This window comes from Sciurus vulgaris, assembly GCF_902686455.1.
Source record: "Sciurus vulgaris genome assembly, chromosome: 7".
Classification (NCBI taxonomy): Eukaryota; Metazoa; Chordata; class Mammalia; order Rodentia; family Sciuridae; genus Sciurus; species Sciurus vulgaris.
The window spans coordinates 113,656,249-113,677,772 of NC_136467.1; the positions used below are offsets into that span (position 1 = coordinate 113,656,249).

At 51.3% G+C, this 21,524-nt stretch overlaps 1 protein-coding gene across 7 annotated transcripts; it reads left to right on the forward strand.

Annotated features, from left to right (window-relative positions):
• The first annotated feature begins 1,021 nt into the window (after positions 1-1,021).
• On the forward strand, positions 1,022-19,712 carry DRC5 (dynein regulatory complex subunit 5). Of its 7 annotated transcripts, XM_079147692.1 has the most exons (8): positions 1,027-1,086; positions 1,467-1,561; positions 1,757-1,857; positions 3,644-3,726; positions 9,240-9,603; positions 10,560-11,128; positions 16,185-16,634; positions 18,412-19,712. In XM_079147692.1, the coding sequence occupies exons 5-8, from the start codon at positions 9,333-9,335 to the stop codon at positions 18,619-18,621; spliced, it is 1,500 nt and encodes a 499-aa protein (XP_079003818.1). In that variant the 5' UTR covers positions 1,027-1,086; positions 1,467-1,561; positions 1,757-1,857; positions 3,644-3,726; positions 9,240-9,332; the 3' UTR covers positions 18,622-19,712. The 7 variants fall into 7 exon arrangements, with proteins under 7 accessions (XP_079003820.1, XP_079003816.1, XP_079003819.1 ...); XM_079147694.1 differs by lacking the exon at positions 1,757-1,857 and having other exon boundaries at positions 1,022-1,086; positions 3,644-3,730; XM_079147690.1 differs by lacking the exon at positions 1,757-1,857 and having other exon boundaries at positions 1,022-1,086.
• Positions 19,713-21,524: the final 1,812 nt, after the last annotated feature.

A 21,524-nucleotide genomic window follows, 5' to 3' on the forward strand; every position in this document is an offset into this window, starting at 1 on the left:
GGTCCTCCTCTCCTGCCAGAATAAGTCCACCCAGCCCTGACCCAGGCACTAGAACTCTGCTGGTTCCCAAATCCTGATGCAAGATGAAAAAAAGAACCTCCGTGGACTCATCTTCAGAGCCGGGGTCCCCTGGCTACCAAGTCCTAGGGTTGTCTAGTTTAAAAAAAAAAAAAAGTGTTGGAACACAGGAGCATCATTGCTTGCAGTGCCTCATTCTGATTGAGGCCTGATGATTTGTGGGTAAGTCAGTGCAGGGCTTGAAGGGGCAGTGGTGCTCTCCACGGGCCCAGCTCCTCCCTGGGCACTACCGGGTGCTGTGTACTTCCATTTTATTGATGAGTCATTGGAGCGTCTGAGATATTTACCCAAGGTAACCAAGTGGTAGTAATCCAGAGCTGAAATGAAAACCAAGCTCTGCCTTCATGAGACAACGCCCGCCCCTCCACCCAGGCTGCCTCTCCTCTCCAGAAGGATTTCTTTTTTAATAGCCAGCCCCCTGGAGATCAGGGACACTGACCACATCCTGTCACTCCAGCGCTGGATGTGGCGCTGGCACCCAACTTGGGGCTGTGAAGGCCTGGACCCTTCCTGTCCCTAGCACCCTATTTACGTCTTGGAGAAAGGTGTGGGTCAGTAGGAGGCCTTAGGGGAGTTCCAGTGACTCCTGTAGGTGCCCAGAGAGGGCCTTTCCATCCTCAGTTTCCACCACGTGTTTCCTGAACCACCTCCCCGCGTCACCCCAACCTTTCACACAAAGGTATCCAGAGGTCAAAGCACTCCAGTCCAGAAGACCTGCCATCACCTCCCCGCAGGAAAAGTCCACCCATTCCCAACGCCCGCAGAAGCACAAAACCTAGCCCAAGGTCACAGAGCTCCCGCTACCGCCAACCGCCCCACGCAGCCAATTCCGCAGAAAGCCCCAGGGCTGCCAGCGCGCCGCGTGCCGGCGCGTAGGACAACCGTGTGGGCAGTCCCGCTGCGCACCCGGCACCTCGCCCTGCGACGGCACGGCCCGCCCCCTGGCAACGCAGGCGTCCCTAACGACCACTGCGGCCGGTGAGGGCGAGCGCCCGGTCTCCGGAGCTGGTGAGGGACTTCTGGGAGAGGGGATACCCCACCCAGGCCTCCCAGACCGACCCCACGCACGGGAGCGGGGCCCCGAAACCCCTCCAGCGCCCTCGGCGCATACAGGCCATCGCCTTGGCCCCAAGCTGGGAAGCGTCGGTCTGTCGGAACGTACTGCGATGTCTCTACCCTACCCTGGTCCACTCGAGGGGGGATCCCCGCCTCTTCCCCGTCCTACCCGGTCACTATTTGCAAACTGGCCCCAAGGCCTGGGGTCCCCGTGAGTGGAGTGGGGAACTGCCGGATTAGAGGGAAGGCGAGACATCAGGTAGGTGGTGAGGGACAGCATTCTTAAGTCCTGGAACACCAGTCCTCTTAGAAAGTCGCCCCCTCGTCCCCAGCAGGAGGGCTGCAACCTTACAGCTCCAGAAGCTTCGGTGCCTCTGTCCTGGTTTCCCTTGGTTACCAAAGAGAAGCCAGAGCCTCTTCACCCCAGGTAGGATGGGGGAGGGACCCGCTGGCCTTTGGAGCTGAGCTTCCCTGCTGGGGTGTCTGAGGGAAGATAAGGATGCGGGATGGGGAGAGGAGCACCCCCTTGAGTCCTTTCTGAGACAACAGACCTTAGTGAGGTGAAGCTGGGGGAGGGGGTCCCAGAGGTTATGAACCTGCTGACTGTTTCACTGTGACAAAGACCAAACCTGGGTTCTGTCAGAGAAACTATTTGGCCCCTCTTCTTGTGATTCCACAAACTGGGAATTCCCAACTGGAAATTCAGGAGTGACTTATCCTAAGGTAAGACATAGTAGCTGTGAAAGAGATCAAGGCGGTGCCGACCAAAGCCCAGGGCCCTGGAGAGGGCTCCCCCTGGGGAATCCTGGTATGAGGCTGTGCGTGGGGAAGGAACTAAGAAGGCAGAGGAAGGGAGGGCAGGGAAGTGGGTGGAGTGGGTAGGCAGGCAGGGTCAAGGCTGGGGCACCTCCCAGGAAGGTATCCATGGGCTGAAAGAAGGCTGGACACCTCTGTTTCTCAGTTCGGAGGAAGGGATGAAGGACAATTGAGGACCAGGGCTGTGAGGAGCAAGGTGAGAAGGCTCCCCCACAATGTCATCTCCTTTCCCATTCTGGCAGTGGCAAGAACCTCTACATGGAGCAGTTGAATTTAACTGGGGACTTGAGGAAAGAGAGAGAGAGAGTGCGAGACCTCCCCTGTGAGGAGGGAATGTGCTAGAGACTGAGGTCTAGGCTCCTGGGTCTGAGGAACAAGGGCCCTGTATGAGCCAGGGGGCAAGTGATCCAGTGGATACAGGCAGTGTCCCAGCTTGTCGGAGGCTTCTGTGTCCAGCAGTGAATTGGGGCAAGGAGGCCTGGGATGCCTAGGTCAGCATCAAAGTGGGTGACCCTGGGTTCCATACTGGTGACAGAAAGCTCGTGAGCTGGAGAAAGTGGGCGGCCAGTGGGCAAGTGCTGTGACTCACCAAGTTGGGATCAACCCCAGCACCTCATGGAAGGAAGAATGAGTGTTGTGCAGACAGAAATTCACACCTCAGCTCTCACCCCTAGGTGACAGCAAATACCTTAAGCTTTCTGAGCTTCAGTTTCATTTGTGAGATAGGGACAATAGTGTTTTTTAAAGACAACAATCCTCAATAATATATTAGAGGAGTTGATAAATTACATAGGTAAGGCATCTAGCACATGCCCCAAGTGCTGTTTCTGGGCCCAGCACTCTGAAATGTCACACACACACATTAACTCCTTAGTCCTCTGGATAATCCCATGAAGGGGGAGTGTTACCACCTCCATTTTAAAGATAAAGAAACTGGTGGGTTAAATGCCTTAACCCAAGGGCCCACAGATGCAAGGAACACAGTGGGGATGTGCTCTGAGCTTTTAGCCAGCTGTGTGCTCCTGCATGCTATTGAGTGCCTAAGAATTCAAAAAACCATGGTTCTATCTAACCAAGGATATGGTTCCCAGAAGAAGCCATCAAAAATTAGGACAACCCTGACCAAACTGGGGCAGTTCCTTTGTACTTTTATTACCTGTGCTTCGGCATGTAAAGAACAGACCCTTGAAGTGATGACCTAGTGTGGACGTGGTCCCTTTGTGATTTTGGGGCCCTGCTTGGAGACAGATTCTAAGGACACAGAGTAGGGGCCTGGAGGGGGTTGGCCTTTCCCCAGGGATCATGGTCCTGGGTTGGCTGTGGTTGATGCTGGAGACATCACCACGTGGAGCCCAGTGTGCCTATGAAGCAGGCCCCAGAGAGATGAAAGTCCCCAGCACACCCCACCCTCCTCTTTCCTCCTCCAAGGGCATCCTTTAGATGGGAGCACCAACTGTGTTCCAAAAGGCACTCATTCCTGGTAGCCCTGACCTCTCTGGAATGTCAGAGAGAATTCCTGCCCCAGAGTTAGGAACATGCTTCCAGAGTTTGACCTCTGGGATCACCTGATATTGCGCCACAGGCTCCCCAGGGAGATGAGGCTCCAGAGAGGAAAGTGAGCCCTTTTGGGTACTGTCCTCTCCTCTGGGGGACCTTGGACCCTCAACTAATGGGGGTCTATCCATCCCTGCAGGCTCTCAGGGAAGACAGCGCTGCTCACTATCACCCTCAGCTGCAGACTGGTGATTCCAGGACTGACTGAGGCCCACCTGTGAAGTAGGTGGCTGTGGCCGGCCTCCCACCTTCCCCCTCTTGGTGGGACATTTCCCTGCCCCATTTCCAACTGTGCTCTCTTGCATCTGAAACTCATTCACACTGAGATGTAGGTTTTTTTTTTTTTTTTTTTTTTTTTTTTTGGGGGGGGGGGGGGCGGGTGCACAACCCTCCTGGGACAGTCATTCCCTGTTCTGTCATCATTGTCTTCTCGTGTACTATGTGGATGAGGAAGCCACCCTGCCTGCATCACAGGATGGTGGAAGACTTAGATGAGTTCCGAAGGGACCTTGTAACTGTCCGGTGGTGAACAGCTGTAGGTTGCTGATACAGCCTCTGGCTGGCACAGCTGGGATGTGACACTGGAGGTGTGTGTGATGTAAGAGAGGAGGGGTCTCAGGAGTTAGATATTTGGTCCTCCCAGCTACCCCATTGAACTATTTTATCTACTGATTTAGGATTTTTCCCATCACTTCATGCACCAAATTGTGACTTAGCAAAAGGGTCACAGAAGCCCAACTCTTAGCCTCACCAAAGGGGGCAGATGACAAGACTGCCAAGTGAGGTCAGAGCTGCAGCAATGCGAGGAACCAGGCAGTTCTGGGGACCCAGGGACGGGGATGGGGACTGAAGTTCTGGTGCTCTGGTCCCTCTTCCTTGCTGCTGCCTCTATCGGGCTTTATTGGGTCCTGCTGCAGACACTCCTTGTGTATGTGAGAGAAACAACTTCCAGCAGTGGGGGCTCCAGAGCCTTCAAGGACATGCGTCCTTCTGTCTGCCTCCACTTAGACAAATCCCAAGAAGGACTCTGATTGGCTGGCATCAGGCAGCCAGCCCTGAACCAATCGCCCTAGCCAATAGGAATCTCCTCTTGGTCAGAATCTATTCTTAGAAGCAAGTGGGACAGCCTATAACAGCTACCCCTAGAGCAAGCCTGGCTGGGTAAGGGACTGGAGACAAAATGAGTAGGAAGCAGCCTCACAGCTTGAGGAGCTGGTCTGGCATGGATGTGGGGAGAGAGGAGAGGTAGTCTTGTCACTGAGGGGACAAAGGTACTGGGCGTCTGGGACTCTAGCAAAGGGAGGGGTTGTCTGGAGGATGAGGGACAAGAAAGCCTGTGGAAGAGGTGCTGGAGCTCAGATTCAGTGAACCATTGATTGTCCCTCTCCCAGGCCTCTCCCAGGCCTCTCCCAGGTAGGAACTGTTTCAGGAACAGCCTGAGCAAAGGCAGGGAAGCATGGACTAGCCCACAGCATCCCAGATGCCAAGAAGAGTTTACTGCCTGGTGTGGCGGTGCACTCTGGGATTCCCAACCACTCTGGAGACTGAGACAGGAGGATCACAAGTTTGAGGCCAGCCTGGGCAACTTAGCAAGACTGTGTCTCAAAATAAAAAATAAAAAGAGCTGCAGATGTAGCTCAGTGGTAAAATGTCCTTGGGTTGGATCCCCAGTACTGACCAAAAAAAAAAAAAAAAAAAAAAAAAAAAAGGTGGGTGGAGGGGAGAGGGGAGTTTATTTCAGAGAGCATCCAGTCATGCTAGGAGGACTGAGGAGGCTGACTTCTGCCCGTGAGCAGTGGTGAGCCACTGAAGGCCTTACACAGAGACCTGGCTATCCCACAGCTAGCTGAAAGAGGACCAGCCTGGTGCCAGAGACCAGGTGCCCAACAGCTGAAGCTATGATGTGACAAACAAGGAGTCCCTGAGCTGAGGCAGCAGCAGGAAAGGCCCAGAGGTGCTGGCAAGGGAGGCAGAATAGCATCAGTATACAGATGCAGGGCCTGCAGGAAGCTGACGCCCAGTTCTGCTATCTAGAGGGGTTGAATCAGAGGGCCCTGGAAAGCATCCCAGCCTGAGTCTGGAACTCAGAGGAGACATGAGAGCTGGAACCCACAACAGCAGTGAGGGGCCCTCAGCCGGGGAGGAGCGTGCAGAGGGCAGAAGCCTGCGATGGAGACTTTTGAAATGAACTGTCAGAGCAGTAGAAGAGCCAGGCGGTGGTGACAAGGGCAGGGGTCAGACCCCTGGCCTCAAAGGAGGAGCTCGAATGGCATGAATATCATCTTTACAAGAGCCACAGCAAGGCAAGGAGTTGGTTTCACTCATTATCTTTTTAAATATATTTTGCTTGCTATATTACTTGTTTTTAAAAAGATACTTTTAAGCCAGGCACAGTGGTACACGCCTGTAATCCCAGCAACTCAGCAGGCTGAGGCAGGAGGATCACAAGTTCAAAGCCAGCCTCAGCAGCGAGACCCTGTCTCTAAAAAAATATAAAAAGGGCTGGGGGTGTGGCTCAGTGGTTAAGCGCCCCTGGGTTCAATCCCCAGGACCAAAAAAAAAAAAAAAAAAAAAAATTGTAAGAACATTTGGAACTAAAATCCCACTTAGAAAAATCCTCTGTGACCGGGCACATGCCTATAACTCCAGTAGCTAAGCAACTCAGCGAGACCCTGTCTCTAAATAAAATACAAAACAGAGTTGAAGATGTGGCTCTGTGGCTGAGTGCACCTGAGTTCAATCCCTGGTACCCCACTGCAAAAACAACAAATCTTCTGTGTCTGGTAATAAGGTACCTGCCAAAAACATTTTCATAATATCTAATTTGTAAAGAGTTAATTAAATGAAAATTATTATGCAGTTTATGTCTTCAACATTTGCCTTAAAATGACATCAGACCCCAAGGTGTGACTGTTGCTGTAAACGCTGAAGGATGGTAGGATCTATTTTTATTTCAGCCCTGCATGTGGCAGCCACATGGAGCGAGGCTCTGCCCCTTCCTTCTGAGGAGTTGGCCAGGGCCCCGGGAGCTTTGCTGGATCCTGTGTGCCACGCCAGAGGCAGACTACAATCCCCCAACAGCAGCGAGAGCAGTCAGGACCAGGCCTTAGGAAAACTCCCATTCTAGAGAGTGAACTACGGGCCATAAGCAGAGGGCTGTCCTGTCCCAGAGGGCATCCCCCCGACAGGTGGGGCTTCTCAAGGTGTGGCCCCCAGGAGGAATAGCAAGGCCTGTCTCCTAAAACAGTGAGGCTGGTGGCAGCGTGAGTTAAGACAGAAGTGCCGCCCCAAGGCAACGCCCACAAGTGACCTGGGGCTTCCCCTGCCCAGCCTGGTCCTGCTTCCCTGAGACCCACAGACGTCCCAGACAAGGGTAACAACAGAATGTTCTTTAGGCTAGAACCTTGGAAAGAGCCCAGGAGTCCAGATGCAGGCTGACAGGAGCGGCTGACCTGTTGATCTGTCACCTGTGACCTCTCTCCTGCTGTGCATCTAGCCCCGGGGCCATCACTGCACCCTTGCCCTTCACCTCTCCCTGGAAACAGAAAAGGGCACTCATTCAAAGGAGCCAGGTCAGCATCCCTACCTTCCACAGTTCCTCTGGCACCTCTCCAGCACTCTTTTCAACTTCCATCAATATTAAGCAAATATTATGTCAGGAATCTCTACAGTAGTATTCTTAGGAAGATATTAGTATTCCATTTTACAGATAAGGAAAACTGAAGTTCAGATAGGGTAAGTAACTTGGCCAAGGTCGCACAGCAAGTAACTGGCCAAGCCAGAAAGGCAAAGTCAGCCGATGCCTCCACACAGCGCTGGCTTCCCGCCCCACCCTCTGAGGGGCCAGTAGCCAAGGCTGGAAGGACCCGATCTGTGAATTTGCATTTGATTTGCATGAGGGGTGTCACGATACATAAATATCTTCCCTACACTGTCGCTGTCCCCAACCCCCTCTCAGCCAGGCTTTTCCTCCTTGAGATGCCTGGCAGGCTTGGGGAGCACCATCTGGTCCCTCCCTCTGCCAAGGATGCCTTTGTTGGATCAGAGTGTTCCTTCCCACCGGACACTGCACAGTGCACTGGGTCAGGGCGCCGCCGGAGGGGGAGCTCGCTGAGGAGCAGCCAGCGCCGGGGCCAGGCAGCCATTTCCACCTGCAGGTCTCAGGGCAGGGGCGCGCCCACAGTAAGGGTGGGGGAGTGGGCGAACGCCTTCTGTCTTCAGCCGCAGATTTAGCTGCCTTCTCCCCTCCCACGCCAGCCCAGTGCTGTCTGGAGAATTAGAAGAAGACAGGGCGGAGACTGAAGGGCTGGGCCCAGAGCTGAAGCCCTCCGCAGGCAGGAGGCAGGAGAGGCTGGCGGCCTGGCCAGGCACGAGTGAGGGTCCCCTCGCCTGTCTCAACCGGCCCTGACCTCAACCGTCTCAGACACTCAGTGTGCCCGTGGAGTATCAGATTTCGAAAACTTAGTATAAAAACATACTTTAATAGTTTGTTTTGTTGTTGTTTGTTTTTTTTTCTGGTACTGGGGATCGAACTCAGGGCCTTGCTGCTTGCGAGGCAAGCACTCTACCAGCTGAGCTATCTCCCCAGCCCTCTAATAGTTTTTTGATTACCTATTTAAATGGTAATATCTCGAACGTACTGAGTTCAGTGCAAAATTAGTTTCACCTTTTTAAACGTTTTTTCCCCATGCCGTGGATACTAGGCAAGCACTCTACTACTGAGCTACACCCCAGCCCTCTTTACTTTGTTAATATGGGTCTTAGAAAATTTAAACTAGCAAACAAGGCTTACATTTTGGGTTTATTTCTGGTGGTCAGTACTATATTCTCAACCCAGTCCTCAGGACAGGCAGTGGCTACTCTTTCTGTACAATGCTTAATGCACAGAGCTGTTCTGAACTGCGTGGTTCTTTCTCAGACCTCCATCCCCTCACCCTCAGGGGGCAGTACATGCAGGATTCAGAGTATGAACTTAATAAGGTGGATTTAAAACCATCCTTATTATTTATAGCTGTGTGACATTGAACAAATCAGTTCTCCTCTCTGTACTTCAGTGTCCTATCAGAAAAATGGGGAAAATACAAGTACCTATCTCTAAAAAACTTTTGTAAGGATGAGTTCATATACCTAAAAAACTAAAGCCGGGTGCAGTGGTGCGTGCCTGTAATCCCAGCAGCTCAGGAGGCTGAGGCAGGAGGATCACGTTCAAAGTCAGCCTTAGCTATTTAGCAAGGCCCTAAGCAACTCAGCAAGACCCTGACTCTAAATAAAATGTATTTAAAAGGGGGGGGGTACTGGGATGTGGCTAAATGGTTAAGAGCCCCTAGTTCAATCCCTAGTACAAAAAAAAAAAAAAATACAAATTAAAAGTGTGCCTGGTATACAGCAATTACTGTAATTCCTGTGTAACTATTATTATCTAAAACTCTGGGCTGCTCCTTGCTACAGTTTCGTGTATTAGACAATACATTATGCCTCTTTGTATTATTTTATTCACTCCTCCAAATAATCCTATCCTGTTTCCCTCATTTCACTGGATAAAGTATAATTTAATCTCTCTGACACTCAGAGAGTTTCGTTTAACCTCTCTGAAATTCAGAGAGGTGGGATAATTGACCCAAGTCCATGCTGGGATTTACACCTGGATCTACTCCACTCCAGACACTGACACCTAAGCACCACTCTGCTGAGATCCTCCAAAGTAACACCTCTATGCCCGCATTCTGTTGTTCTAGGTCCCCATCCAAACCAAGGACCTGCCAGTCTGAGAAGTTTCCTGTCACAAGGTCACCAAGGGACTTCGTGTCCCTTCATTGCCAGGCCCCAGCATGCAGGGTGCCCTAACACCACCAATACTGTCTGGTCCCAGCCAGTCCGCAGTCTCCAACCAGGGCCTGATGCCCACTGCGAGCCAAGCTTCAAACATAGCCCCACAGCCCTCGAAGACCTTTTCCTCCTCAGGCCCACTCGCAGCAAAGACCAAGCCCACACCTGTGCGTCGCATGCGCCGGATCATTGCTGAGGACCCTGAGTGGTCACTGGCCATTGTGCCCCTCCTCACCGAGCTCTGCATTCAGCACATCGTCAAGAACTTCCAGAGTGAGCCTGCTCAGCTTTGGCTTGGGTGGGAAGGAGCAGACCAGAAGGGAGGCAGGGGTGGAGACGACCTGGTGTAGAGGCCCCAGATGCAAGGTCCTGGGGCAGCCTGCACACCCTGGCAGCAACCTCCTAGCTGCTCAGCACTTGCCTTTCACCAGCCACCAAGACAGTGTCTGGTGCTGCCTCACTGCCAGGCCCCACCAGGCTCCCACCCACACAGTGCCCTGGCCAGGCCTGCACCCTCTCTTTGCTTTGTCCACCCTCTCCAGCAAAACCCAACCTGAACCAAATCTACTTCCTCCTCCGGAAGGCCCTCCCTGATGAACCCCTTCTTCTATGGGTTTCCCCTTGTTCCTGGTTTATTCAGTATACCCTATGCTCCCCCAAATATTAGCTCTTTCCAAAGACCTCTCCCACATGGGGGAGCTCTCTGAGGACAGGACCATCATTTTGTCTACTGCCACCTGACCTAGGATACATTTGTTTCACTTCCTGTCTGCCTCTGCCCTAGAATGTCAACTCTGAGAAGGCGGGGCTTCTTCTCTTTCCTAGGTGTTTGTATTTCCAGGCTTGGAAAAGTGTCTGGCACACAGTAGGTGTTAAAGCAAATATATTTGTTTTCAAATAAATGAATCATATCAGACTGGGAGCCTCTGAAGTCAGGGGTTATCTCCTCCAGCCCACTAGGTTATAATGGAGGATTGGATTGGAGATTTATCCTGGACCAGGGGTTCCCCGAGACCAGATACTGAGCTGTCCAGCTGCAAGCAGGGAATATTCTCAAGCCGTGTCCTCTCCTCTCCCCTCCCATTGAGCCTGCTAGAGCAAAGTGGAGCTCCCCAAGAGCAAGGAGGGCCCTCCCTTCCCTCAGTGACCCCAGGCTCGCCCAGCCCAGGGAACCATGTTGTTACATCCCCACCGCTGAAACACTTGTTTCCCTTCCTCTACTCTCCAAGAAAACCCTATCCTGAAGCAGCTGCTCCCAGAGCACCAGAAGAAGGTCCTGAGCCACCTGTCCCCTGATCTGCCACTGGCTGTGACCGCCAACTTGATCGAGGACGAGAACTACTGGCGTCGCTGCTGCACGCAGCGCTGGCCGGTGTGCCACGTGGCCAAGCATGGAGGCAGCTGGAAGCACATGTTCTTCGAGAGGCACTTGGAGAACTTGCTGAAGCACTTCATCCCGGGTACCACAGACCCCAGCGTCATCCTCGACTTGCTGCCCCTCTGCGCAAATTACGTGCGCAGGATCCGTGTGGATCAGTTCCTTCCGCCCGTGCAGCTCCCTGCCTCACTGCAGACCCGGGAGCTGTCGGACTCCGGCAGCGAGGTGGAGTCGGAGGAGCCCACCATGGACCACTACCAGCTGGGGGATCTGGTGGCCGGTCTGAAACACCTGGAGGAACTGGACCTGGTGTACGGCGTCAAAGACTGTGGCATGAACTTCGAGTGGAACCTCTTCCTCTTCACCTACCGAGACTGCCATTCCTTGGCGGCCACCATCAAGGCATGCCACACCCTCAAGGTACCATCTGCCCCCTGCTTAGCTCCACCTCCTCTTCCTCCAGTACTATCTTCTTCCTCCCAGTTCTTCATGCATCGACCTAGTTTGGGTTTTGTTTGGGAGCTGGGGGTGGACCTAGGGCCTCAGCAGGCAGCTCAGATCCCCAGGCCCAGACTTGAGTCTTTCTTTCCCTCCCTCCCTCCCTCCCTTCCTTCCTTCCTTCCATTTCCTGCCCTACGCTACTAACTTCAGGGTACAGGGGTAAGCGAGGCTCTGTTCACCAGCCATTTAGTCATCCTACAAACATCTGCGCTCCAGGCCCTGTCCCAGGTGCTGAAGATCCAGCAACGAGCAAAATTATACGATTTGTGCCCTCTGCAGCTAACAGTCGGGTGGGATGAATGGCACTAATGAGCAATCATGTAAATGTAAAATTGTAACTAGATGAAGGGTTGCCAAATTTAGCAAACAGAAATACAGGATGTCCAGTTAAATTTGAATTTCAGATAAATAACAATTTTTTAGAAGTATATCCCAAATATTCCATGGGACATACTTGTTCATCTGAAATTTAAATTTAACAGAGTGTCCTGTTTTAGTGCTTTTTGTTTTGCTTGTTTGTTTGTTTGTTGCAGTTGGAAATCAAATCCAAGGCCTCATGCATGCTAAACATGTGCTCTACCACTGAGCTACCCCCACCAGGTCATATCCCCACTTATATTGCCTCTGGCAACCCTAAACTGGGGTGAAATACATGCTATAAAGAAAAGACATTCTTATAAGAGATTATAAAAGGGACATTTGACCTTGCCCAGGAAGGCTTCCCTGAGCAAGTGTCACTTGTGTAGAGATTATAAGGAAGAGTAGGAGCTATAGTCTTGAGGAAAGAGAGAAGCCCACTCCAGGCAGAGGGAGCAGCATATACAGACTCCTGGGCAGAGTCAATACAATTAACTCCAGGGTCTGAAGTGAAGGCTGTGTAGCTGGATGGGGTAAAAAGGGAGAGCCAATCAGCAGCTGGACTCAGTGGGAGAAGGAGGCCTTGTTAAGGAATCTGTCTTTATCCTGAAGAGCTCCGGGGCACCATCGGTATCAGTCTGCTTTTGTTGCTATACCAAAATATCTGAGACTGGGTACTTTATGAAGAAAAGAGATGAAAGCTGAGGATATAGCTCAGTGGTAGCGTGCTTGCCCACCAAGAATGAGGGGGCAAACAGGGAGATAAAGAGAGAAGGAAAAAGAAGTGATTTGACTCACAATTTTGGTGACTGAAGGGTCCATACAGCATGGCACCACACCTTGTTTTTTCTCTCCACAATGTGGTGGAGAAGCAGGAAGAGAAACAGACAGGTACAGAAGAAACCAAGTGCATGGGGTGGTCTCATTTTATAGCAACCAGCCCTTCTGGGATGTCAAGAAAACTACATTAATCTCTTCTGAGGGAAGCACTCTCAGTAATCCAACCACCTTCCACGAGGCCCCACCTCTTATAGGTTCTACAACAGTAGGGATGAAGTCTCCAGCACAATGATCCTTTGGAGAGCAAACCACATTCAAACCATAGCACCGTCCAAGGATGTTAGTCAAAAGAAGGAAACATCACTGGATTGAACATAAGAAAAAATCACACGTTTGTGAAGGAGAATGCAGAGAGCAACAGTGGACATAGTAGGTGACCTGGGACACCACTGCCAAACACAGTTGAAGATGAGGGGAGTTTGAACCATGGAGGTGTCTGCAGAGATGGAGAGAAGCAGAGAGGCTCACGAGGTAGGTAGGCCCTTTGATCAACAAGTCTCGCTGGCCTCTGAAGGATGTGGAAGAGAAGGAAGGAGCAGGAGATGGCAAGGATTCTTGCTTGTGAGACCAGATTGTGGGAGGGGGCCGCTGGCAGGGACAGGGGATCCAGGAAAAGGACCAGTTTTGAGTTCCAGTTTGAGGCGCCCTAGAGCAGGGATCATCTGGTTAGTTGGGTAGAGGGTCTGACGCTCAGCTGAGAAGTCTGAATTGAATGTGGAAATGGGTGCCATATTCATTAACATGTCCAGTGAAGCCCTACATTGGAATGGAGGCTCATAAGGGAGAACCAAGGGTGAGGGAAGGAGACGTGGCCTGTGGTGTGGATGGAAAGAGAGCTTTCCAGGAAGGCAGAGGGAAGAGGAAAAGGGGGACGTGGCATTGTGTCACAGAGCCACAGAGGCATGTGTCTCAAGTAGAGGGAGTGAGCAATGGGGTGGGATGGAGCCAAGGACTGACCTTTGCAAGCCTGGAGGTCCCTGAGGGGACACTCAGGGGTGTTCCAGGAGCAGAGGCTGTAAGCATGGTTCATGGGGAGAGGGGGAAGTGAGAAAGGGTGGCTGTGATGGAGAACTTGACTGGGAAGCAGAGACGAGGGGAGCAGTAATAGATGAAGGCTTTGGTTTTCTTAAGAAAATTGCATGTGTTTAAAACCAATGCAAGGCTCCATCAACTTGCATAGAAGGGCAACTGCAGAAGAGAGGTGCAGGTAGGAATATGTAAGCACAAATCCCACCATTGTGTGCAACTATAATGCACCAAGGAGAAATGTAGTAAAAAATAAAAAACAAACAAACTAGTTTTAGAGGAAGAAGAAGGAAGAGGAGGAAGAGGAGAAGAAAAAGAAGGGGAGGATGAGGAGGAGGAAGGGAGGGGGAGGGGGAAGGCAAAAGGGGGAGAGGGAGGTGGGGTGCAGGTCCATGGATCAGGGAAAATTCCTGAAAAGGCAGGAGCAGTAGGACCTGGCACTGATGTGAAGCAGCTGGCCCTGGGCAGCAGGAGAGGGGATATGGTGAGGAGCAGTGGGTATGTGTTTGATATAAAAAATGAGGGATCCCATCCAGTTGTTAAGAAGTCAGGAGAGTCCACCAGCTGAACGGGGGTTCTATAGGGAAGCCTCCTGAAGTATGAGGAGGTTGAAAAAGGTTGAAATAGCCATTGTAGCCAGGCATGGTGGTGCATGTCTGTAATCCTAGGGACATAGGAGGCTGAGGATGGAGGATAGCAAGTTTGAGACCAGCTTCAGCAACTTAGGGAGGCCCTAAGCAACTCAAAAACAGCTGGGATGTAGTTCAGGGGTAAAGTGCCCCTGTGCAGTCCCCAGTCCCCAAATAATTCAGACCCCAGTACCAAATAATAATAATAATAATAATAATAATAGTTATTGTAAAGCTGGATATTGTGGTTCAGGCCTGTAATCCCAAGAATTCAGGAGGCTGAGGCAAGAGGATCATGAATTTGAGGCCAGTCAGGGCAACTTATTGAGACCTTGTCTCAAAATAAAATAAAAAGGGTTGGGGATGCAGCTTAATAGTAGAGAACCCCTGGGTTCAATCCCCAATGCCAAAAAAGTATTTATAAATAAAAGTAAATAGTCAATGTAGATCATGAGAGAGTTTGTTGCCCAGAGACATATAGAGGCATTGGTACACAGCACTGCAGGCCTGCTGGTGGTGCCAGTGATAGCAGTCAGTCCCACTGGTGACGTCTTCCATCAGCAGTTGGCTGGGCACAGGCATGCAGAAAACAGAGAACAAGGCTGATCCAGAGTTGGGGCTTCTCCAGGTAAATGCAATAAAAACACAAGAGGACACAAGGCTTTAATCTGGCTAAGAGGGTGGTAAAGGAAGGAAAGGACTAAAGGGTGGGGAGAAAGAGGCCAGCCACTGAGAAGTCTCAAGGGAGACAGGGGAGAGGGACAAACCAGTGGGAAGCAGAGGGAGTGGGCTCCTGTCTACAGCATTCATAAAGCTATCCTCACCACCTTCCTTTTATTTTTTCATCCCATTATTTCCTGCTTCTTGCCCTCCCACTTCCTGTCTCCCCAGTCAATCTCTTTCAAGAGTTCCTGTTCTTAGGGTGGGCAGTGTAGTTCAGGAGTAGAGCATGTGCTTAGCATGAACCAGACCCTAGGTTCCAGCACCAGTGGTAAAGCAAAACAAAAGCAGTAGGTGCCTTAGCACATGCCCACCATAATCCCAGCAGCTCAGGAGACCTAGCCAGGAGGATCACAAGTTCAAAGCCAGCCTAAGCAACTTAGTGAGGCCCTAAGCAACTCCATGAGACCCTGTCTCTAAATAAAATGTAAAGAAGGACTGGAGATGTGGCTCAGTGGTTAAGTGCCCCTGGGTTCAATCCCAGGCCCCCCCCCCCCCCCACCACCACCATCACACACACACACACAAAGAAAAGCAAAAAACAATTTCCCTCCATGGTGGAGCTTAGCCATCCAAGGAGGGTACATTGAGGGACTGGGGCATCAGACAGACCTGGATTCCTCAACTGCCTCCACAGCTTAAGCACTGTAACTCTGGGCAAATGATGAAACTGTCCTAAACCACCTTTATCTCTGTAAAATGGAGAGAACTCACTTGACCACATCAGGGTGCTGACAGGGTGTTCAAGACAGCGATGATGCGATGTCTAGCAATGTACTCAGCACATAGTAACTGCTCAATAAATGGTAGTCTCAGGAGCAGTGGCACATGCCTGTAATCCCAGGGACTTGTGAGGCTGAGACAGGATGATGGTAAAGCCAAGGCCGGCCTCAGCAATTTAGCAAGACCTTGTCTCAAAATTTAAAAGTTAATCCCAGTGGCTCTGGAGGCTGAGGCAGGAAAATCACAGGTTCAAAGACAGCCTCAGCAACTTAGCAAGGCTCTAAGCAACTCAATGAAACCCTGTCTCTAAATAAACTACAAAAAGGGCTGGAGATGCGGCTCAGTGGTTAAGTGCACCTGGGTTCAATCCTGGGTACAAAAAAAAAAATTAAAATTTAAAAAAGGGATGGGAATGTAGCTCAATGGAGGAGCACCAGTAGGTTCAATGCCCCGTACTGGAAAAAAAAAAAAGAATAACATTTCTCCTGCCACCTATCACCAACTCTGTACCACTGGGTAGTTCTGTCCTGTCCAAGAACCAGCTGGTAGCCAACACCAAGTGAACAGAGTCTCAGGCCTCCTCATAGCTACCTTTACTGCCTTCTCTACCTGCAAGAGGTAGGCAGGCGGGCAGCTCATCCCTGGCTGGTAGGTGCTACAGACCCTCCACCTGCCTACAGATCTTCAGGCTGACCCGAAGCAAAGTGGATGATGAGAAGGCACGCATCCTGATCCGCAGCCTGCTCAACCATCCCGGCCTCGAGGAGCTGGACCTGTCACACAACCTCATTGGGGACCGAGGTGCGCGTGCTGCTGCCAAACTACTAAGCCACAGCCACCTGCGCGTGCTGAACCTGGCCAACAACCAAGTGCGTGGGCCCGGTGCACAGTCGCTGGCTCACGCCCTGGCGCACAACACCAATCTTGTTTCCCTCAACCTGCGCCTCAACTGCCTTGAAGATGAGGGCGGCCAGGCGCTTGCCCATGCCTTGCAGACTAACAAGTGCCTTACCACACTGAACCTTGGTGGCAATGAGTTGTCAGAGCCCACAGCCACGCTCCTCGCCCAGGTGCTTGCCATCAACACTACGCTCACCAGCCTCAACCTGTCCTGCAACCACATTGGGCTGGTGAGTCATCTCTTCTGGGTCAGGCAGGGGGTGGGTGTGGAATCCAATTACCATGGGAAGCCCAGCATGGTGGCACACACCTGTAATCCCAGCAATTCGGGAGGCTGAGACAGGAGGATTTTACAACTTCAAGGCCAGCCTCAACAACTTGGTGAGGCCTTACGCAATTGAGCAAGACCCTGTCTCCAAATAAAGGGGATGTGGCTCAGTGATAAAGCACTCCTGGGTTTAATCCCCAGTACGAAAAAACAAAACCCAACAGCCATGGGATATTTGCAAGACAGGTATCAAGAGGTCATAGATTGGGGCTGGTGGTATGGCTCAGTGGTGGGGCATTTGCCAAGCATGCATGAGGCCCTGAGTTTGATCTCCAGCCCTGCCGAGAGAGAGAGAGAGAGAGAGAGAGAGAGAGAGAGAGAGAGAGAGAAGAAATCGCAACTTTAATTACTACACATTGCATTAAATATGCATACATACTATGCTAACATATACATTCCAATATCTAGTATTTTTCCTTTAATCTTCACATTTATCTAATCACATTAAAGGTTTGTTTTGTTTTCATTTTATTGTTTTTATTTTGCTCTGCTTTGACAGTGCTAGGATTCAAGCCTACCACTATCCCCCCAACCCAGCCTGAGTCCTTTCTGACAGATAGTGCTTCTCAAACTTTGCTGATGAAGTCCTAGAATAAAAAATACAAGTTACAGCCAGGTTTGGTGGCACATGCCTGTAATCCCAGTGACTTGGGAGGCTGAGGCAGGAAGATTGCAAATTTCAGTTCAGACTCAGCAACTCAGCAAGACTCTGTCTCAAGATAAAAATTGAAAAAGGACGAGGGATGTAGCTCAGCATCCCTGAGTTTAATCCACAGTAACAAAAAAGAAAGTGGAAATTGAAGTTATGTGAATCCCTAGTGGACACACACATAAACATAATGTCATGGAAATTTATGTTTACTGTCTGTGATTTATCCTGTTTTCCTTTAGATTCTATTTCATTTTTTAAATGCTTTTGTGACCCATTAAATTGGCTTCACACACACTACTGGGATACAACCATAGACCAGCAATACCCTCCCTCTCAAGGTGGAGTTCTTTCACACTGAACCTTCCATTAGAACAAACTTTCACTCCCACTCACTCTGCCTCTTACTCGTGCACCATGTGCACTGCACTGTCTCCATAGGTGTGTTCTTGGCTGCAAGTAATAGAAAGTTGAGCCAGGAAGTGGCTTAAACAGGAGGAATAGTCAGTATTTCATATAACCAGAAACCCAGAGTGTAAGGTCCTGAGGCGGACAAATTTCTTTAGTGCCACCCTCTGCTCTGCCCAACCCAGTCCTGTGGCCTTGGTCTCTCTAGTGCTCCCAAGATGGCGGCTGAAGTTTTGGTATATCATATGGGGACATGCCCAGAGGCAGAAAAGGGAAGAACACTGTTTCTCTTTTGTTCTTTTCATCTCCCCACCCAACTTCCCCCTCACATCTCCCTAGACAGATTGGTCCTTCATGCCCAAGACTGAACCAGAGGAATGGAATTACTAACATTGCTAGATATCCATGTGTTTCAAACCACTAGGACTGAAAAATAAATCTAGGGGTCCTGACCACCATTTTTTGAGTAGAATGGGACAGAACAGTTCAGCATGCTGCATAGATAGGTTAAGTATGGTTTTGTGAAACTTGTTTTAATCATACCTATATTAAAATGTGTGTGTGTGCATGTGATCCTGAATGGTGATGGAAAATAACCCCTTCCCTTTTCCAACTCTCCCAGGATGGTGGGAAGCAGCTCCTGGAAGGCATGTCAGAAAACAAGACCCTCCTGGAATTTGACCTGCGCCTGTCAGATATATCGCAGGAGAGCGAGTACCTCATTGGGCAGGCCCTCCATGCCAACCGGGAAGCTGCCCGCCAGCGGGCCTTGAATCCTGGCTACTTGATGTCTCCCATCATTGCCAATGTCCCTGGGAATTCTGTGGAATAAGAGTGGGGACAGGGATCTGACTTGGGTTACTACCCCAGCCCCAGCCCTAGCCCTAATTTCATGCTTTTGCTGGGCACTCTGCTAGAGTGTCACAGTGGTTCAGGGGAAGGGGGAGAGGAGACCAATCCTTGAGTGAGTGATCAAGGGTCATAGGCATAGAGATTGAGGTGGGGAAGGGCACCAGGGATAGGGGAAAAAGGGGTGTGAAGCAGACACCTACTTCTTGGGCCCAGAGGAAGGATTACTAAACCCCACAAATGATCAACTCCTTCTAGCAACAGGTAAGGCAGAGAGGACTCTGAGGACTGTACCTGATCAGAATCTCTCCCATGGGGGACTGCCCACCTCCCTGGCTCAGCACTCCCAGTTTCCTCTCTACTGAGCAGATCCATAACCTTCAAACATACACACATGCACATTCTCCCTCTCCCTCTCTCTCTCCCACCTCTGGCTACAGCAGAATCATGCCTGACTCTTTCTGCCATCTTCTTGTTGCCTGACTGTACATTATCCAGTTCTATAGGCTACACCATCCCCAAATCCCCACATCTCAGTCTGGGAAGGGGACAATGGGTGACAGAAGCTCAGACCCAATGACCTCCCTTGAGGAGGCAATTGTAGAGAATGACTGCTGGGGAGGTGTGAGATTACTCCTGCCACCCACCCCAGAGAGCTTCTGGCAGGAGAAAGGAGACAGAGGAAAGAGCGCACACTGGGAGAGGGAAATCAGTGAGTCATCCGCAACTTTATTATCCACCAGTTTGATTTGTACAATCTTTGCGCTTGGATATCCATGACAGAAAGGCCACAGTGTGATGCACCCAATTGACAGAGACCTGTCTTCTCCCCAGCCAGGCCCAGCCCACCCCAAAGCCCTTGTCCCCAGGACCACGGAGCCTTCCAGGTGCTCTCCATGAATCCCTGGCACTCTGTGGCTGCCCAACCTGGGACCAAACCCACAGGAATCACATCAGCCCATGGGGCCACAAGAGGACCTGACTGATGGATTCAGGCTGAGCCTCACCCTCCATTCTCTTTGGGCTGAGTGGCCCAGAGCCTCCAGACCTATGTCCCCTTAGGGCAGGCCATGGGCTACAACCACAGTCCAGGAGTGCCTGCCTTCCAGAGACTTCCAACAAACAGGCGCTGAGCAGAGCACCAAAGGGGGCTTGGGAGTGATTGCAGCATGTGCCTGTCTGGGCCACCTAGAGTTCTTCCGTGCCTGACACCCTCTGACAGTTCCGGAGTGCAAACGTGTAGGTGTGAGGGTAGGTGTGTGTGTGTGTAGCCACAGCACTAGCAGAGGTTCTAATTAGAGAAACAAGAACATTCAGTGTAAAGTTTAATTTTAGAGATTAATTTTCTGGTTTTGGTTTTCCCTGGCAATCAATAAATTTACCAAGAAAATAGACCAAAGAATTGGTTTCTCTCTAAGTCTGTGCATGTGTGGGAGCTGAGGCTGTGTGAGAAGACCTAGGCAGAAATGGTCCATATGGGTGAAAACATAACAGAGGCCCCTCTTCCCCTCTTCTGAGGCCAGGCTGCATCTCAGGACTGGACCTGAGGGAGGAGGAGCCATGTTCCTTCCTCCTTGGAGCCACAAAGTGGCCAAGATGACCCACATGAGGACAGGACATCCATGTGCCAGGCCAAGAACTGGGACCTGGGGCCACAACTGACCACCTGTACCTCGCAGATGTCCACTCAGAGGAAAGAGGGGTGTTCCAACTTCCAGACCCCTAAGAAGCACAGACTCAGGGTCCAGGCAGGTTTCACAGTGGCAGGCAGGTGGGCACTGCTGCCCAGGAAAACCTGGTGGGCAGCTGTTCCCTTCTGCCCAAACTTCTCCCTCTCTGACTCTTCTCCATCTTCATTCTGCTATCTCTATGTGGCTGGAAAGTTCAACTCCATGGGCCGTGATGTCTCCACACGTGATGTCTCCTTCTCACGTCCTTCTGGGAAGGAGGGAAGGGGAGCCAGGGCCATGTTGCATAGGTGGAGGCCACACTCCTTTGAAGGTGGAGGCCTGGCTGGGCTGGAGGAATATGGGAGAGGCTGAAGGTAGAGTTCTGATGGCTGAGGCAAGCAAGAAGCAGCAGGGGTGGGCCGTGCCTGGGCGGCCCAGGGAATCCTGTCTAGGCTGAAAAGTGAGTTCTATCCCTGGACGCTAAATCTGTTGGGAAAACTTTAGCCAGGGTGGTGGGGAGGGCATGGATTGTACACAGACATGCACACTGAAGCACATTGGAGTGGAGGAGCACGGGGGAAAGAAGTCAGTGTCAGCGCTTTGGGGGAACAGGACAGGAGACCAGCGCCCTGGGGCGGTGGCAGGATGCCCCTCTGAAGACCCTGGGGGACACAGCAGGGCTTCAACTTGTGGGATAGGGGAAGATGGAGGGGTCTGGCAAGATTTAGAGAATTCCTGCCTCTGACCCTGCCCCTGGAATTGACTACTTCTCCAGCTGGGACTTGTTACACCATCCTCAGCCCCAGAGAGGCATGTGTAAGGGGCAAGCACATTCCACTCCTCCCCACAGTTCTGGGGGAGGAAAGGGCTGCCATCCAGACACCCCTGCCTTTAGAGGTCCTTTCACTGTACTCTCCACTGCCCTCTGCTCTTTAATTTTTCTGGTTGACACACAAGTGTCTCATGATCTCTCCACTTAGTCACTCACCCTGGTCACCTCTAATGCCTAATGCCAGGGTGACACCTGCCTCTCTAAAGGGAGCACCCACCCAGTACTCAGGTGAGGAGGTTGCTGCTGGGAGGCTGCAGGAGTATGCAGAAAGGACTGAGGCCCTCTACCTCCATGGCTCCCCTCCCCTCCCCTGCACCCTGGCAACAGCTCTTCAGAGCCAGGGAGCAGAGGATGAGTGCGGTAGGTGTGGTGAGCACAGTCCCT

Bases quoted from the DNA above. Each gene is read 5' to 3' on its own strand.
- DRC5 (XM_079147694.1), top strand. From the start codon at position 9,333: ATGCAGGGTGCCCTAACACCACCAATACTGTCTGGTCCCAGCCAGTCC. The intron at 9,604-10,559 runs GTGAGCCTGCTC...CTACTCTCCAAG, and splicing joins CATCGTCAAGAACTTCCAGA to AAAACCCTATCCTGAAGCAG. The intron at 16,635-18,411 runs GTGAGTCATCTC...CAACTCTCCCAG, and splicing joins CCTGCAACCACATTGGGCTG to GATGGTGGGAAGCAGCTCCT.